Source organism: Pan troglodytes, chromosome 9, assembly GCF_028858775.2.
Source record: "Pan troglodytes isolate AG18354 chromosome 9, NHGRI_mPanTro3-v2.0_pri, whole genome shotgun sequence".
NCBI classification, from domain to species: domain Eukaryota; kingdom Metazoa; phylum Chordata; class Mammalia; order Primates; family Hominidae; genus Pan; species Pan troglodytes.
The window spans coordinates 49,252,010-49,271,006 of NC_072407.2; the positions used below are offsets into that span (position 1 = coordinate 49,252,010).

The following is an 18,997-nucleotide window of genomic DNA, read 5'->3' on the forward strand; positions in this document are numbered from 1 at the left end:
GCAGACTTGGAAAGCAACGACATCTCATGGCTTTCTTTATGGATTGTTTATCCTATTTAAGAACCTTCTATTTTAATTCTGTGTGACCTGGCTAATTTTCTACTAGCTTGAAAATTCAGGCTCTGCCCCTTGCTTAATCCCTCTTCCTCCAGAGGCCAGGGCTGTAGTGGCCACCAGGAAGGCTTAGGATGACAGGACTCCAGGAGTCCCCTTGTCCCTGCTTGCCACCAGGAGTTCATGAGTACCACTGGCTGCTACTAGACCCTTCCATTGATGGAGTATTTCTTTGGAGAATGTTAAAGAAAGAGAAGTTACTAGTTTCCACCAAATTTTTCTCCCCAGCAATGAAGCCAAATCCCTGAAAAGCTTCACCCAACCTTGGCATTCCTAATTGTATGTAGCCTCTTTGATTCAGTACTCAAGCAAGGCCACCAAGGTACACACACATGCACATGCACAGAGTACTCTATGACTCACTCCTGGGTATATATCTTAGAGAAACTCACACAAGCGCACAAGGAAACATGCAGGGGAATGTCATAGCAGCATTTCTTGTAACAGTAAAAAAAAAAAAAGAAAAAGAAAAAGAAACATGTAGATATACATCAACTGCATAGGACTGTGGCATATCCATACAATGGAATATCATACATCAGTGAAAAAGAAATAAACTGGAGCTGCATATGTCTGCACAGATGAAACTGAAATATTTAATGTTGAGCGAAAATAGTGTGATACAATTTAAATGAAGTTTAAAAACACTTTATGGAACTCAGGGCTTACAGAGACATGTAATAAAAGTATGAGGGAATGCCTGGGATGATAAACCCCAAATCCAAGGTCATGGTCTTCTGAGTAATGGGCACTGAGGGTACTTCAATTGTAGTTGTCAAGTTTTATTAAACATGGCAGTGGCTCATAAGTGCTTACCAGATGATTTCTTCTGCATTTTATATGCCAAAATATTAGGTAAAACGGAAAAAAAGAAAACACCAGGCAGCTGACCCTGTTGGAAATTTTTTATTTACCACTGCAAGGTTTTTGCTCCAAAGTGTCACACCAGACATATGACTACAATGTCTCATGCATCTTTTTGTGCTTTAGTTCATGACTGCAAAACACACACTTAGCATTTGACAACAGGAAACACAGAGGGCAGAAACAAATCACAAGGACTAGTTGGTTTAGGCTACAGCCACATTTTACCCAGGACTCCTTTACATCCAAGAGAAATGGACCCTGAATAACTGGTCTCCTAGCTGACTCTCTGTGCCCAGCTTTGTTTGGAGTGACTTGTCATTCAACCCACACAAAAAGTTGTATCTCAAATCAAAATGGACAGACATATGCAAGGTCTTAATCAATAAGTGCTCAACAAATAGATATTGATTTGATGCAAGAGGTGGAGTCACAGATTAATGAGGGCGGACTCCTGATTTTCTATCCCCGTAGAAATCTCTGAAGAAAGAACCAGATCATCTTTTTGAGCAACAGTGCATTCTGAAATGGTCTCTCACCTTATTTTTACCTCTACCTCACACCCTTTTTAGAAATGCTCACTGGCATCACACAAGGTGTTCCTTTCGAAAATGATGAGATACTTCACACAGGCTCAGTTACTATAATTTGATAGTAAATTGGAAATGTTTCTGGTACAAGGTAAGCTGATGCAAAGACTACTGAAATATTTTGATTTGGCAGTTTGACATCTCTGGATAATTTAAAATTCACTAAGATGGAGTTTTAGTGGAAAAGCAGAGCAATTATATTCTCTTCATCTGTTGATTACATTTACGTGGAGAGCAATGAATTGTCATTAGGCAAATAGTAATACTCATTGTCATGAATTTCTAGCTTGACTACTAAGACATCTGATGCCTTTACCATTGAGAACTCAGCTAGGACTCTAATTTTTATGCCATTTGCAGTGTCTTTTTCTGCCTACTCCACCAGCCACTCTTAATTCATTAATTCACTCAACAAATATATATGGAGCACCCATGAGACAGCTTTATCCCAGGCACTTAGAATACAGTGAACATAACAGACAACTGTCCTTCAAAATGTATCTCATTTCTGTAATCCCTGCTAAGTGAGGTCAAGGCTGACATCTAAGATGTTCTGTGGCGGAACCTGGCTCCCATCCGGGGCAACCTTTAATTTGGATTCTGGAAGACTAAAACTTTGAGATCCCTCCCCCGCCCCGCCCCCCAAAAAAAAAGAAGAAGAAGAAGAATGAAAGGATGCTTCATGACCAAATGATGATGGGTGGAGTTGATAATTCTGGGATCAGGGGCCCCGCCCAGCCCACCTGAAATTCCTTTGATGGTACTATAAGGCAGCTGCACAGATTTATAAGGAGCCATGTTTCCTGATTTTTAGTCTAGAATCCAAATTTTCTAGATTGGAGTAGTAGATGTTACCAAGAAGAGAATGCTGGTCAGCTTTCAGCTTATAGGAAATGTTTTGTTTTCTTTTACCCATACCAACGAAAGAGAAGAAACCAGTATGGTGAAGAGATCTCTAAAACATTTCATAGGAAGCCACTAACAAGTGCTTTGCCTACACAACACTTGGCAGGGGCTGGCCAACCTCAATGATGAAGGTTTCCAATGATCCAAAAGACTTCACATGAAAGAGGGATTCAATATTTTTTCTGTTTTTTCAGAGGATGGTTAGAAGTTATTTCTAATGCTTTTCTATTTCTGTACAGAAAGAAAAAATAATGACCACAGGTTATAAGGCTACTGCTCAGATTCTCAGGGAGAGGCCAAGTATGACTTGACTTGTTAAAGGAATGAAGCCCTTACCCATCTTGTCCAGAAATTCTGTCTTAGGGCAGTGGATTAGGGTGACATCTGAAGGCCCAGAGTTTTAATATTAATAGAGAGGTGTCCAAAGGCAGAATCCATGGTTCTGGAAATGCCACAATGCTTCTGGCACTTTCTGGGCATTCTCAGCTGCCAAATTAAAGTGAAAAATAGGCCGGGCACGGTGGCTCAGGCCTGTAATCCCAGTACTTTGGGAGGCCGAGGCGGGTAGATCACCTGAGGTCTGGAGTTGAAGACCAGCCTGGCCAACATGGTGAAACCCCATCTCTACTAAAAGTACAAAAATTAGCCAGGCATGTTGGTGGGCACCTGTAATCCCAGCTACCCAGGAGGCTGAGACAGGAGAATTGCTTGAACTTGGGAGGCGGAGGTTGCAGTGAGCCGAGATCGTGCCACTGCACTCCAGTCTGGGCAACAAAGAGCAAAACTCCGTCTAAAAAAAAAGGTGAAAAATAGTAACTTAGCTTAAAGATTATCTGCTGGTGGCCTCAGAGTTTGTTTTTAGCCAGAGAGTGCCTACAGGTTTTGAACACTATTTCATCTAGTATATCATTCATTGGGGTAGGCTTCCTAGTCATTAGTCCTATCTTATACAGCTGGCCAAACAGGTTCTGAAGGGCAATGTCAACAACAGAATCCAGGAATCCTGGTTCAGGTGTAAGTACCGTATCCACTCAGCAAGGCTCATAATTTAGATTTAATTAACAATGTGGACATCTGTTTAGAATAACAAGGTAGGAATTCAAAACCTAGCTGCTGGTTATTTACCCATTCAAGTGAAAATAGACAGAGGGAGGCACAGTTGCAAAAGATCTGATTTCCTTTTTAAAATTGTCTTTCTTCTCTACCTACATGTAGCCAGATGTCATAGACTAAGTCAATAACTAAATTCCTCCTGAAGTGACTGGAAGGCTGAGAAGGGACCGGTCTATCTCAGAGTCACTTTGGTGATGCTGGTGGGTGTGACATCTAGCAATCAGAACCCAGCCAATGACTCACAGGAGACCCCACCTGTACTTTGTTAGGGATGGTCTCCCCAAGGATAATAGAAACTGATTTTAAGATAAAAACATAAAATTCTTCAATAAAAAGCACAAAATTCAGTCCAAGAACAGGGGGCTTATGAAATGCACGAATTAAAGTATTAAGAATTAAAATAATTAAATTAAAAAGCTGAGGCCCCAGATTTCACACTGATGGTTGAGGTGTCCAGCATTGGAACTGGCTGCACCATGGTTTTGGGACTCCATCAAGGACTGTGGCCGAAAACCTGTGTGGAATATTGTAGAAGGAATTTCTCCACGTACAGTGCTCCACCCTCTACATCAGCTTGTTAAAAAGGAAGGCTCCTGGGCTTCGACCAGGAATACCGACTAGGAATGTCTCCAGGCGAGCCCAGCAATCTGCTGGTGACTCTTCACATGCTAAAGTTTGAGAACTGCCGGGTGACTGCCCTGCATGGTGAGCTTGATTGAACGCTGGCTAAGGTTTCTTTCCACCTGAACAACCTCTAACTCTAGGAGTTGATCCAGGATACTTTCACTTCCTTCATCATTTTTGAAATGCTTGTTTTTCAAAAAGCCAAATTCTTCTTTGCATCCATGATTCCCACATTTAGCTTTCTCTGCATCTGGCCTAACCCCACCTATAAAACAGGCATAGGAACTGTATTGATAAGCATCTCCTTCAATAACACAGATGAGCAAAATGCATTCCTCAGTGTGACCCGCATATTCCATTTCCTGCTCTGTCTTGCTTATTTCTAAGAAACAAGAGTATGATGAGAGAGCCATCCCAGCCTTGCAAACACATCTGTCACTGTCTTCTGGGTGTCAGAATGAGGAAAGGGGCACAGAAAGGAGGTTGCAGAGGACGGGTTAGGGCTGTCCAAGAAGGGAGGCAGCTGGGCAGCTGGTTACAGGTGCAGCTGGTGCCACATGGCAATCTGCCGGCGAGGGTTTTTGAGCATCTCCTCCCAGTGGCTGCGCTCAGAGCCCGAGGTGTGCAGGCCCAGGCTGCAGTGGCCAAGCGCACAGCTCTGCCCTGACTCGTCCTGGCCCAGCACTTCCAGCTCCACACTGGAGGCCTGCAGCAGGTCGTCGGGCAGCTCAAACATGATCATCTCGTTCCACACGGGGTTGATCTTGTGCTTAGCTCGTTTAGTCTGCTTCTTCTTCAGCTTCTGAGCCTGGTGCTTCAAGGTCACCTTGACAGAGACATCTGGGGAGGGGCAGAGGGGAAAAAGAGACAGAGAGAAGGGACAAGAGTGAGTTTCTGGGATCTGGCAGGGCCCAGGACAAAGCTCCCTCCTGGTGCTGGAAAGATGCTCAAGAGTTCGGACATCTGTGCCCCATATACCCAAACATCTTAGAGGCCTCAGTTTTTCCTTCTGGATACCCCAGCACAGGTCCCAAGTCTATGTGACCATAGAAGGCTCTGCTATATGAGCAGGAAAGCATCCCACCCGGACAATCTATAACTCTAGGAGTCGATCCAGGATACTTTCATTTCCTTGCATTGGGGATTATTCTCCACTCCCCCACTAGGCCATGCATTCATTCAACAAATATTAAGTGCCTACCCTATGGCAGGCACTGGTCTAGATGTGGGGATGCAGCAGAAGTTCTTGCCTCCATAGAACTGACACTAAAGTGTAGGAAACGGCCAATACCATGATATAGAAGGCTGGCCACTGGGTGGCCTGTGATTGGGGCATGTTAGAGTACCAAGAGGGAACCACCTTTGCTACATGACTTCATATCCTCATATCAAACCAGGTCCATGACAATAGCTCAGGGGTCCTGCAGCTGGATTTTAAACTCAGACCAGAAAAATGAAGCCAGCTCCCAAGTCTTCGTCCCCTTGATTCTTGGTGTAAGCATGTTTGTCTGTTATCAAAATAAGAGATCCCCTGCTGGTTGGTTGAGTTCTTCTCATCCATACTTTTTAAAGTTTTATTTGAAGACCCCCAACTTCATGTGGAAGAGGGATGAAGGCAGACTGCCTGTTCCTGCACGCTCCCCCAAACCCAGGGCACTGCACCAAGAGAGCTGGCCCCAAGGAAATCCACAAACAGGTCACCAGGTGAGCTTTCATGTCACATTACAAGGCTGGACTGGATTACTTAGTCAAGGTTTCCAAAGCTAATGTGAGAATAATTGTTACTTTGTATTTATTGCTGTAATTATCACCTCTGGGAGGTTAGTTTGTTATTTCTGCAGAGAGAGTTGAGAGACGAAGTGTTGTACTGTAATTGTCCTGACAGGAGCTATAAAAGAGAGCAAGAAGCAAAGAATTGTCTAAAGGGAATGAGATAAAAGCATTGAACTTTGACCTTTGACTCAGGAACCTGCCAGCAAGACCAACTCTTCTGATTCCATTAGCCCCAAGTCTTTTGCTCGAAATTCAGAATGCAGTGGCAATTCTTTATTTGTACCCTGCTATAAATAGAGACTTATTTATATCTTGCTAGGCGCATGTGGCTTCCAGTCCAGGTATTATCTGGCTAGCTGAGGATGCTTTCCTGCTCATATAGGAGAGCTTGTTTTGGTCTCCGAGATGCTGGACCTGGGCTGGGGTATCCAGAAGGAAAAACTGAGGCTTCCAGGGTGTTGCAGAAAAGCTTATTTGGGTATATGGGGCACAGACGCCTGAAGCCTCAGGCCTCAGCCCATGTACCCACACACCTTCTGCCATCACCCACACTCAGCTGGTGTGAGGGTGGCAGTTGGCAAAGGCTGAGAAGAGAGAAGAGACTGGGGTGGGTGGCGGGAGTGCAGTGGTGGTGAGTTCAGACAGGAGGGGAATAACCTGGCCTTCCTGACATCTGCCTGAAAGGTGGGTCCAGCCAGGTGTGGGTGACAAGGGCTGGGCCAAGTTTTCCCGACAGCCCAGGCCCTTCACTCCACGGCTATAGTCTGACCCTTGGCTTCTTGTGATCTGTGGTTAGGGCTGATGGTTCTCATAGTGGATCTCCAAGGTAGAGAACCCCAGGTAGCTCACACTGGGGTCCTAATGGATGGGATTGGTCCAAGAGTAAATGGATGGGAACTCAAAGAAATGAGTGTGTCCTCGAAAATCAATTTGTGAACTTAGGGTGAAGAACACAGCTGAGCATGGCTCCGTAGATGTGCTCATATTCCACCTCCCTGCTTACCTGTGACCATTTCCTCCCAGGCACCACCTCCCTCAGCACACACTCCCGGTAGCTGGAGGGGCCTTGGCCATCCTCTCACATCTCACTCACCCTTCCCCAGGAGCTCCTTGGACTGGTTAGAGTGGAGGTTCTTGGCTTTAATCAGCACCACCAGGAGGCGGTTGGCAGCCGGGAGGTAGCTGATGGATAGTAGGACCTCTCCAGCTCCTGCAGATGGCTCCTGAAGCAGAAAAGGAGACGCAGGAGGGGAGTCTCACCTGGGGACGCCTTCCAACCCATCAACAAATGCTGAAGCTGGAACCATGCTGGATTTGCATCCAACACGCATCCTTGAAACCATTTACCCATCAATGCTGGGGTCTCCACCCTTGCAGAAGAGAGCAAGGCACAGAGGAATTCCATGTGGCATGCGCTTCAATAGCAGTTTCTTTGTTTGCCTCAAAATGTGATTTTTCATATACCATATACTCAAATCCAACATACAAAACAGAACAAAGAAAGGCTACTCAGAATGCAGCAGGGGGGAGGAGGCCAGAATTCCCCATTACCCTTCACCTTCTGCCACCCCCAAGCTCCTGGGACACCTTGTCCTCTAGGGCCTCAGAGAACCGTTTCAGAATCCCTGCATGGACCCATCAGGTTCCTGGGGCAGCGGGAGAATTGTAATTCATTACTATGTTTGAAAAGATAGTTCTTTCCAGCTCCAGGAGGTTGCTTCATCAACAGAACGACAAGTAATGTCAATGAAGTGCTGGGGTGTATGATGGTAGATCATGCCCAGAGGCAACTGGCAATAACCACACCTTGAAGGAGGTGCTGATGCCCCTGTGAGGCATCCAAACAAACACATCTATCCCTGCATGCAGCTTTAGAGTAACTCTCCTGAAATTCGTATAGGAGTTTATTTGGAATTTCAACAAATCCGTCAAGGGACAAGAATGACCGAAAGACCCCTCCTAGGAGGTGGGTGTTTGGTTGCAATCCAAGCTCTGGGGAGACCTGGCAGGAAAGAGAAGGGAGTGTGTGGGCAGGGATCAGCTGAAGGTCAGAAGTCTCCTCTGTTGAGCAGGAAGAAGATGCCCTTCCCTCGAAATCCCAAGGAAGAGGCAGATGTGTGGCCTGCTGTCCCAAGATGGAGTGGGGAGTGGGAGTGGGGGAAGGCCCCATGGAAGCTTGTCCCTCCAGATGTCACAGCTTTCAGTCCTGTGCCCCTTCCCTCCAGCTTTGTCCCTCTTTCCCAGCTGTGCAATGAGGGTAATTCAATGAGGTCTGGTACCAGGCTGGAGCCCTGGCTAACAGCCACCGTGGCTCCCTAAGCTTCCTCCCCTTCTGTCACACCCAGGATGTCTGTTCATCCATCCTGGACCAGGCACTCAGAAGGGTTGAAATCAGTTTTTCTTTGCTCACTGTGGCCTCTCGTGGATTCATTCATTCAGCAAGCATATGCAATGCACCTACTATATTCCAGATGCCATAATTAAAGCCATGAACTAAACAGAATCAGTCTCAAGGAAGCTTGCAGTCACATGGGGAAGACAGAAAGGAAGTGATTAAATATATAACATCGGGCAGCATTAAATGCTATGAAGAAATATAGATATCAGAGGATGAAGTGAGAAAATGCATATAGCAAGTTCTTAGTAAAGGTCATAAATTACAATTCTAATGACAACAGTCAAAACAACAATTATTAATAACCCAGAATAAGAGTAATGCTGACAGCATAGACTCTAAACCAGATTAACTGTGTCTGAGTTCCAATCCTACCATTTACTACCTCTATGACCTTGGGTAAGTTACCTAACTTTTCTAAGCCTCCATTTCTGCATGACCCCAATGATTCCACAAGTCTTGAGGGACTGGTCATATGAAGAAATGATTTGGGAGCCTCAAAGGATCTTGGCAATGAAATGAATGATAGCAGCTAACATTTATTAAACACTGTGTGTGAAGTGCAATTACATTGTCCATCCCACTAGAAAGTAAGCTCCACTGTGGCCTCCATTCACACTATGCAACTCCAGCACCTGGGACACAGTGGGCACACAATAAACATTTGTGAAAAAAGGGTAACACATTCCATTTATAATCTTGATGACAACCCCAAGAGGGCTACTGATTTCGTTCCCATTTTAAGCACAAGAACCTCAGATTCAGAAAGGAACATCATTGCCAGAGGTCATGTAGGCAGGAAGTGGCAAAACCAAGCCTTGGAAAGGATGTCCAGTCTGATAGCAAAACTTAAGTCCTGAATCCATGGCTCTCCAGCTTTCTCAGTTGACAGCCCTCCCTAACCCTCTCATTTCACAGTGAAGGAACTGAGGCCCAGGGACTTGTACCAGGCACCCAGAGAGGTGTCTGCAGAGTTGGGATGGGCACCAGCCTCCTGGCTCATGGCCGATTATTAGAGGGCCACAGGTAGCCTGGGCTATAGCCACAGGGTTACCAGACTTGAGTCCTCTGCTACCTGCAGACCAGGTGAGAGGAGTCAGCACCTGTCAGCCTCTGCAGGGCTCTTCACCTTTGCATAGGGTGAGGTCTAACTAGCCTAGCCGGCTGCACCATAGCCAGACAATTTCAACAACACCTGCTCCCTGGGCACTGCTGCTGAAAGTACCTGCAGACTAAAGTAATCCTTTCTTTCTTCTTCCTTTCCCTGGTTTTCCCTGCCCCTCTCTTTCTCTCAGGTCTTAGTGAACCATGCAAGACTGCCCTTGGAGGCTAATATCCAGAATCTACAAAGAACTTAAACAAATTTACAAGAAAAAAAACAAACAGCCTCATCAAAAAGTGGGCAAAGGATATGAACAGACACTTCTCAAAAGAAGACATTTATGCAGCCAACACACATATGAAAAAATGCTCATCATCACTACTTATCAGAGAAATGCAAATCAAAACCACAATGAGATAACATCTCACACCAGTTAGAATGGTGATCATTAAAGTCAGGAAACAACAGAAGCTGGAGAGGATGTAGAGAAATAGGAATGCTTTTACACTGTTGGTGGGACTGTAAACTAGTTCAACCATTGTGGAAGACAGTGTGGCAATTCCTCAAGGATCTAGAACTAGAAATACCATTTGACCCAGCCATCCCATTACTGGGTGTATACCCAAAGGATTATAAATCATGCTACTATAAAGACACATACACACATATGTTTATTGCAGCACTATTCACAATAGCAGACTTGGAACCAACCCAAATGTCTATCAATGATAGGCTGAATAAAGAATATGTGGCACATATACAGCATGGAATACTATGCAGCCATAAAAAAGGAATGAGATCATGTCCTTTGCAGGAATATGGATGAAGATGGAAACTATCCTTCTCAGCAAACTAATACAGGAACTGAAAACCAAACACCACATGTTCTCACTCATAGGCGGCAATTGAACAATGAGATCACTTGGACACAGGGAGGGGAACATCACCCACCAGGGCGTGTCAGGGGTGGGGGGCTGGGGGAGGGATAGCATTAGGAGAAATACCTAATGTAGATGACTAGTTGATGAGCGCAGCAAACCAACATGGCACATGTATACCTATGTAACAAACCTACACGTTCTGCACATGTATCCTAGAACTTAAAATATAATAATAATAATAAAAGACTGCCCTTGGAGTGGGTTGCCCTGTGAGTCACTCTTGATGCACATGGCACTTTTGGCTGAGTATCTTCCAGCTAGAACTGGGCACCGTGGGCAAGTCTGTTAACCCATCTGGCCTAGAGAAGAAAAACATCTGGGCTGCAATGACTGAGGGCTCCACTCACCTTGTTCAAATCAGCCCACACCCTCTAGCTGGGGCGAGGGGCTGCCTGGCCTGGACTTCCAGCTTTCTCCTGCCCTATACACCCAGAAAGTCACCTCCTACTTCTGACTCCATGCCACCCTCTGAGGTTGTTCACATTTGTAGTAAACAGGTCAGTGATCAAAGTGGTTGTGAGTACATATTTGCAGAACAGAAACAGCTACAGAAAGTATGATAATTATTTTCATATTAGGATGGATGAGCTGCAAGGTCAGGGCTTCATCTTAATTACTGTTGCTATGTCCCCAGCTCTTGGCACAGCGCCTGGCACATGGTAGAAACTGGGCAAGCTATTTGCAGAATGAATGAATGAGTGAATGATGGCTGCTCTTCTAGGGGGCAGTGAGAGAAGCTGTTAGGTGCCTGAGACTTCTGCCTAGATTGGCTGGATTTCTGCCCTTTGGGGCCGTACCAAGTCTCAGAGCCCAGCAGGGGAGTCTCTGCATCTCGAGAGAAAGCTAGTTTACTAGTTTAATAATCCTAAGTATTGATTCCTTCTCCCAGGATCCCCATCTGTGATTCCACAGAAGTCCCAAATCACGCACTAATTAGAGAGTGGGCTTTGGAACAGCTGAGTTCCATCTGAGAGTGGCTGTGATTTTTCTAACAATTTTCTGAGCCTGGGAAAGAGGAAAAAATGGAGCAAGGAGGAAATCATAGCAAAAAGAGGAGCAGGCGGCGGGTGAAACGTACTCTTCCCTCCTGCAGTCTGGGTGTCTATTAGGAAAGGTGCCTGCTGGTCACACCTCATATTTGTCAGGTGGCTTTCATGGCAGGTTATGAGATAGCACAGGATTTCGAGTCAGACCAACCCGGCCTCAAGGTCTGCCATTTCCTGGCTGTGGGACCCTGTGTGGATTCCTGAACTGCTATGACCCTGTTTCCTCATCTGTAAGGGGGATAGTCATGGTGTCTCTCTCATCTGGTTGATTTGGAGAGTGGCAGCACTCAGGTAGAGTCCTAAGCATAGTAACTGATGGTGAGCATTAAAAAATAGTACCCTTGGCCGGGCGCAGTGACTCATGCCTGTAATCCTAGGACTTTGGGAGGCTGAGGTGGGGTAGATCACAAGGTCAGGAGATCAAGACCATCCTGGCCAACATGGTGAAACCCTGTCTCCACTAAAAATACAAAAATTAGCTGGGCGTGGTGGCGTGTGGCTGTAATCCCAGCTACTCGGGAGGCTGAGGCACGAGAATTGCTTGAACCCAGGAGGCAGAGGTTGCGGTGAGCCGAGATCGCGCCACTGCACTCCAGCCTGGCAACAGAGCGAGACTCTGTCTAAAAAAAAAAAAAAAAAATAGTGCCCTAATCAGTATTTTTCTTTTTGCTTTAGCATGAGGGTTGTCAAACATTTTCTGGAAAGGGGCTAATATAATAACACCTATTTGGGGCTATGCAGGTTATACAGTCTTTAGATCAGTATAGCACTGCCGATCTGGTTGAGAGACTAGTCACCCAGAAGGTTTCCTCAAGGAACCACAGTGCAGGCCCTTAGATGAGCTTTGACCCAGGGGCCTAAGTAACTACATACCGTCTTGTAGCCCTGACCTTCCCAGATCCCCTTGCTGTCCTGGCGCATGGGAAACAATGATTTGCTCCCCAAGGGTACCCTCTCTTGAGGGCTGTGGCATCTCAGAAGACCCTTCTTTCCCACTTGTGGCCCCCCAACAGCAGATATGGGGAAATCATCTTGAGTCTGGGGATTGCATGGACCACCGGGCTCTGGGCCTGCCCCCAGCCCTGATTGCTCCTTCAGAGCCTAGCACACGGGGCCTTCTAGAATTCTTTATCAGAGCACATTGGTTAGGTCGCTCTTACATGGCTCAGGATGGAACACATCAAATATCATCATCATTTGTCTGTGCCAATTTGTCCCCTAGTCTGTACACTCCTGAGTGGTGGGGCTCCACCCTTCATGCTCACCTACACAAACGGAGGAAGGTAGAGTGTCCTGCAGTGTCTGCCACATCGTAGGAGCACACAGAGTATAACTGGATTGAAATGGGGACAGTACTTCATAGCAGTAAAGGTAATACACACAGCATGGCATTTTCCATGACGGCAGAGAGAGTCTTTGCATGGCAAGTTAGAGCCAAGACTAGGAGCAGACACTAGGAATCCCAGATCCTGGGCTATGGGTCTCCTCTAGCCCTCTGCCCCATTCAAGATTCCAACCTCCCTTCCAGCCCCAAGCCAGGGAGGTCTCTGAGGCTTGTTCCCTAAGACCGAGTTGCTGGGAGGACACCAGGTTCTGCCATCCCATGCTGCAGGGGCAGGTTTTACCTTTCTAACCCAGGGGTTACCCTACCTTCGCTGAAGTCTTCAGCTCGCCCCACTGGGCAGCCCCTAGAGGCACAGATGTCCCGTCCAGGCCCAGGCGGAGCTCCCCGGCCACGCTGTGGCGGGAGAAGCGGTCGCAGGTCCTCAAGGTCAGCGTCAGGGTGGCTGTGGGGAGCTCCTCCTCTGCCAGGGGGAGCACCAGGCCCTCCTCCCAGGTGGTGTGCAGCTGCCGCTTCTTTAGGGCTGTCTGAGCCTCCACAGAGCCGGTCCTATTGGCCACACTCCCTTGGACGTAGCAGTCACAGCCTCCGTCGTGGTTGCTGGTCACAGCTGCAGGCAAGGAGAACAACACAGGCGTGGGACTTTCCGAGGACAAGTGGAGGGGGCAGAAGCACGCCTTGCTTAGGGCTGTGGAATCCAGCTTAACGACGTGACCTTGGGTGTCCGAAAGGCTGACCACCCCGGGCACCAGGGAATCGCCTTTCAGTGAGACATTTAGAAATAGATCATTTGAGGGGGCTGGCCTCAGCACATGCCGATTCTCTTTCTTGGAGAGCAGGGACAAGACTTGGCATTTCCTGGAGCCCTCTGAACTCCGGATTCTGAAATTTTGCCAAGGTGCCAGGGCTTGCTGCTGGGGGCCTTTATTAGTGGTGCTGCTGACATGTAACCATTTGTTCTGAACTTTAAATAGTCACCACGTAACCATTTTCCATGAGAATCACTTGGCTCTTACCTCATGAGTGAGTGTGGCTTTATGTTCTGAACCTTGGTGTTTTCAATGCTTCACAATGTGTGGCTCTGCCCAGAAATGTACACCTTGGGTACTTTTCTGACTGGCTCTTCAGGGATCGTTTGGAAAGTGGTAGCTGACATTTCACAAGAAGAGAAGATGAAGAACTGAGGCTATGTGTCTTAACAGCAAGAGCTTTCCACTGAACTTCAAGGGACTGCTTAGTCCTGGTTCTGTCACCAGTTAGATGCAGTGATCTTTGACAAAGTCATATGACTTGCCAGACCTCAGTTTCCTAATCTGTAAAATGCGCTAGTGTGAAGACCAAACATAATAAAGTATAGGAGGAAGGTGCTTTAAAATATTAAAAGATAATACAAGGAAAAAGCCTCAGAAAATAGAATTATATACAAAATTCCAATTTATCTGACCCCATTGCTAGCCCTGATTCCTTTGCAAAGTCTTAGCTTTAGTTGCTGACTTTAAAGTGAATTGTCAGGGCAGAGAAACCAAGGACATCCTGCCACCCTCAGGCCGCTTGGCTCTTAGATTGTAGAAACTTTTCTGACCATTCGGAACACGCTGTGTGTCCAGCACAAAGCCCTGTCCAATTTCAAATTCATCTATGGCAGAGACGGCTAGCTCTTCACCCCAAACTCATTGCCTTTCCTTCCTGGGCACCTGTCGGCCCACATTTCCCAGCCCACTTTGCAGTTGAGTGTGCTCATGTGACTGAGCTACGGCCAATGGGATGCAAGCGGAAGTGACGTCCACCAAGTCCAGGTAAAGGCTGTTAAGGAATGATTATGCCCTCTCCTTCTCTTTCTCCTTCCATCTGCCAGATACAGATGGCAAGGATACAAATGACAAGGGGGGGGAGGGTTATGGAGCCACAGCTGGAAGGAGTCTGGTCCTTGAATCACCATTTGGAGAAAAAACGTTTGTCAACCAGGAATCCCCACTTTGGACTGTTGGGGTTGGGAGTGTGGGAAATCTTTGTGTCTAAGCTCCATGTTTTCCAGGGTCTGGTTGTTAGAGTCCTAATCCAGTGCTCTCTCCAGCTGCGGATGATCCCATCCTGCCTGCACAGCTCCTCCAGGGGAGATAGACACACAGAAGCCCACGAGAGTCAAATAAGAGCCGTACCTTCCAGGCGAGTCACAAACAATTCAGCCTTCTGACAGTCATAGTCCAGGCAGTAGTGGAGTTTGGGGGCCTGGTTCCAACTGGCAGCCTTCTCTGGGTTCCAGGTCTCCATGACACAGACATCCTCCACCACACCTGTTAAGAAAGTCGAAATCGTCACTGCCACCCACACTAGGGTTCTGCTTTCCTGATTACACCTTTCCCATCTCTATCACCTATGCCAGGAACCCAAACCCAAGTCTTCCCAGCGGTGTGCAGAATCACAGTGGCCACACCAAGACAACAGGTGGGGTCAATGTCACAGCCCATTAGGCTGCATCTGTGTCCACTGGCTCCCTCATCAACCACACAAAACAAAACAGAGACTACACAACAATCTACTCTCGCTGCTTTATGTTTTGTCTTTCTAAAAGGCCTACATATTCTTTGGGTCAGGGACGATCATGTCTCTTCTTCCCGTATCTTCCCCAGTGCCCAGCAGCAGCATGGTACACCTAAAGGTGCTGCACTCTTGATATGGATGCTGATGAAAAGGAGAGTAGAAATAATAACAATATGTTTCGACTGGGCATGGTGGCTCATGCCTGTAAACCCAGCACTTTGAGAGGCCAAGGCAAGAAGACCACTTGAGCCCAGGAATTTGAGACCAGCCTGGGCCACATAGTGAGATCTCATGTCTACAAAAAATAAGCAAAAATTATCTGGGCATGGTGGCATGCACCTGTAGTCCTAGCTACTCAGGAGGCCGAGGTGAGAGGATCACTAGAGCCTGGGAGATTGAGGCTGCAGTGGCCCATGATCATGCCACTGAACTCCAGCCTGGGAGACAGAGCAAGACCCCATCTCAAAAAAAAAGTGCCTGGGACCTTATCTCAAAAAACAACCAAAAACCCAATATGTTTTTTGTTACCTCCTTTGTGCCAGGCTCTGAATTAAGCATTCTATGTGTGTTATTTTACCTACACTTTACAACTCCCCTACCAGACAGATAATAGTCTAGTCTCATTTTATAGATGAAGAAACCGAGGTTCACGGAGTTACAGCATGACCCATGCCACACAATAAGTGTATGAAAGGGCAGCAAATTAAACCCTTGACTCTAAAGCCCATGGTTTTAACCATGGCTCTTTATCCTCTCTCATAGTTGCACACATATGACTTGAAAGGGACTCCATTTTCCAGTGGAAAGTTGGCGGTCTGGGGGAGAAGTGCTATGGCAACATGTTGTCAGGAAGAAAGGACCATAATTCTGAGGCCCAGTGCCCATCTGCTTGGCCAGCGTCAAATGCCGGGGCACTCGGCCTCCTCATCAGGCCACACACAGCATCTACAGAGACATTGACAAGCCCCACTGGAGTGCTGCCCATGGAAGTGCAGGGGGCAGGAGACCCCTACCATTCTGAGGGAGGATGAACAGCTCCTCTGTGACCTGCCTCTTGAGGCGACTGTCATTCGGGGGTTGGGGGCTGGCAGGTGCAGTGGGCTCCTCCGTAGACCTCAGTGAGTAGTCTGCATAGTTGATGACCTCTGGAGCCGTCACAGCTGGCCTGGGTCCATAGATGTCTGGGAACTTGAGGAGGGCGCGGGGCTGAACAGGTTCCGTGGACTTTTTAACGTTGAACTGCAAACACAAATTACTGTGATTAGTCCACAAAGGAGCCCTCCTGTCTGTTTCCCCCAATGGAAGGGAGAAACGGTGAACTGACCTGTTGTAGGATGCAGAGGGAGAGTTGTGGTTCCATTCTGCTCTGAAGAGCACAACCTAGGAAGGTCTAACATCATCTCCAAACCCACTCAAATCCACAATCCACTGAGATGTGGGCCCTGTTCATCCATACCTCCTCCATCCATCGGCCCATCCATCCTATGGCTGCGCCCATGGATATTGCCTGGACCTGCTGCAGGTGGTCCCCACTCTGCTGCTCTCGTCTGCTCCCCTTGCCTCTTCCTTCTCCCTTCTCCCTTCCTCCCTCCTCTTCTCCACCTAATGGCTCAGAAATGCCAGTGGCTCCCACCACACTTGGAACAAAATCCAGACTCCTTGCAGCTTGCCTAGCTTGATCCTGCTCATCTCTCTGATATCGCCCCCAATCCTTCCTTTGCTCACCTCCAGTCACTGAGCTCCCTGCTTCTCAAACAGCTTGGGCTCTTTCCTTGGTCCAGCTTCCAGCCCCTAACTTTTCCTCCCAAACCGCCCACCCCTACCTCCACCTGTTTTTGCATGGCTGGCTCCATCTCACACCTGAAGTCTGAACCAAGGAGTCCATCTCTAACCTTACAATCTAAATTAAATCCCTCCCCCAAGCCTGTCCCTCCCTATCACCACATCCCACTCTTTGCTTCACAGCATCGATCTCACCCTATATTGTTTTGGTCATAGGCTGGCCTCTTTGTATTAAGACTCTCCCACTAGCATGTGAGATCTATGAGCACAGGAATTATGTCTTGTCTTGCTCCTGCCTAGATCAGCCTGGTCCAAAGCCCACTGCCCCTATGGCTCTCAATGTTTGTCCTGCCTTCAAATCTTTCCCCAGCAGAGCAGTCCCCATCGGAAATATTTATCATCTTGTTACACACAGCAACTAGTCACCCTAGGAGAGACATGTATGACTTGCAAAATCAATTTCCCTTTGCACCTCCACCCCCACTAAGAGTGTCACCGGGCATCAAGTTGCTGTGTCCCTTGTGCCTAGCATGGTGTCAGCTCATAGGGAGCATGCAATCAATACCTGTGACTAGGGCTGCCATGTTGAATGGTTTGTGCACTGCACAAAAGTCTCTGGATGAGGACAGAGTAGAAGCCAAAATGTAGCCTGTGTACCACTTGCCCAATTGTGTGCTCTAGGCTAGGCCTTTTTCTCTTGGAACAAAGGGGAATCTTTCTTTTCAAAAAGACCCACCTGCTTGTCAACCCTTAAGTACATGGGGCTCCTCACACAGCATCTACAGAGACATTGACAGGGATCTTCTGTCTTTCCCTCCTATTTGAGAGACTCAAAGTTGTATGACAGGTAGCAATAGGAGCCTTCCTGGTCCTCAGGATTGAAGACCAGGTCTAGAGCTTAAACTGCTGGCACTCTGGGTGGGCAGCCCATAAAAAGGCCCTCAGGTTAAGACAGGCAGATCTGAAGACTGAGATCTATGACTGAGTCTCCCAAGAAGCCTCCTGCCCTCCATGCTAGCCCTCCTGGCCCTCCCATCTCCATGGCTGAAGCGAGTAGTGGGTGCAGATGGCTGGCAGCAGGACTCAGGCTGCCCTACCCAGTGGCAGCAGTGATCCTGCACTGTGTAGGGGAGGGAGTGGACGTGGTCTGGCAGGAGAGGCAGTTAACAGTTTACACTATTTCAAAAAGTTGTGTTTCTAATTTTTGTACCCTCTTTATTTAATTATCCCAGGATGAATCCTGGATATTCTGCCCTGGTTGAGACTCTGTCCCCAACCATTCCTGAAGGAGACTGGACCTAGGTGACAGGGGCATTCCTTAATTAGTTTCATCCATTGGACAGACAGAGGGGATGTGCATAAGAAGCTGCAGCAGGGCCCAAAGGGGCAGGAAGCAGGAGCCGGACTCTCGGGGACCTCTTGGACAACCACTTCCTGCCCCTGCATTTCCAAGTGTTTTCTTCTGAACTTCCCTAAAAGGTAGAGATTATCCCTCTTGTACAGATAAGGAAACTGAGGCTCGGAGGAGATAAGAAACCCTCAGTTCTTCTCTCAGAAACACTGCACAGTAGATTATAATGCAACCCAAGCGAGGACCTGATTCTAGCCTGATCACCACTGAAAGTGCCTGGCACGCATAGGCTCTAAAAGCATTTCTGACTTCGGTGGAGTGAAGTCACTTGGAATCATGCAGCTGGTGAGGGCAGAAGCAGAGTAAGCCTAGATCAGCCTGGCCCAAAGCCCACTGCCCCCATGGCTTTCGACATTTTTCCTGCCTCCAAATCTTTCCCCAGCACAGCAGTCCCCATCAAAAACATTTATCATTATCTTGTTACACACAGCAACCAGTCACCCTGGGAGGGAC

At 47.4% G+C, this 18,997-nt stretch overlaps 1 protein-coding gene across 1 annotated transcript in view; it reads right to left on the minus strand.

The window, feature by feature from the left end:
- Positions 1–1,004: 1,004 nt before the first annotated feature.
- The window catches only part of SYT13 (synaptotagmin 13), a 46,108-nt gene continuing 28,115 nt past the window's right edge, over positions 1,005–18,997 (minus strand). Inside the window, exons 2-6 of the mRNA XM_521898.7 lie at positions 16,365–16,590; positions 14,970–15,104; positions 13,119–13,420; positions 7,078–7,207; positions 1,005–5,051 (exon numbers count right to left, since the gene is read on the minus strand). Coding sequence (XP_521898.4) covers positions 4,747–5,051; positions 7,078–7,207; positions 13,119–13,420; positions 14,970–15,104; positions 16,365–16,590 — 1,098 coding nt within the window. The 3' untranslated portion in view covers positions 1,005–4,746. The remainder of the gene's footprint in view (positions 5,052–7,077; positions 7,208–13,118; positions 13,421–14,969; positions 15,105–16,364; positions 16,591–18,997) is intronic.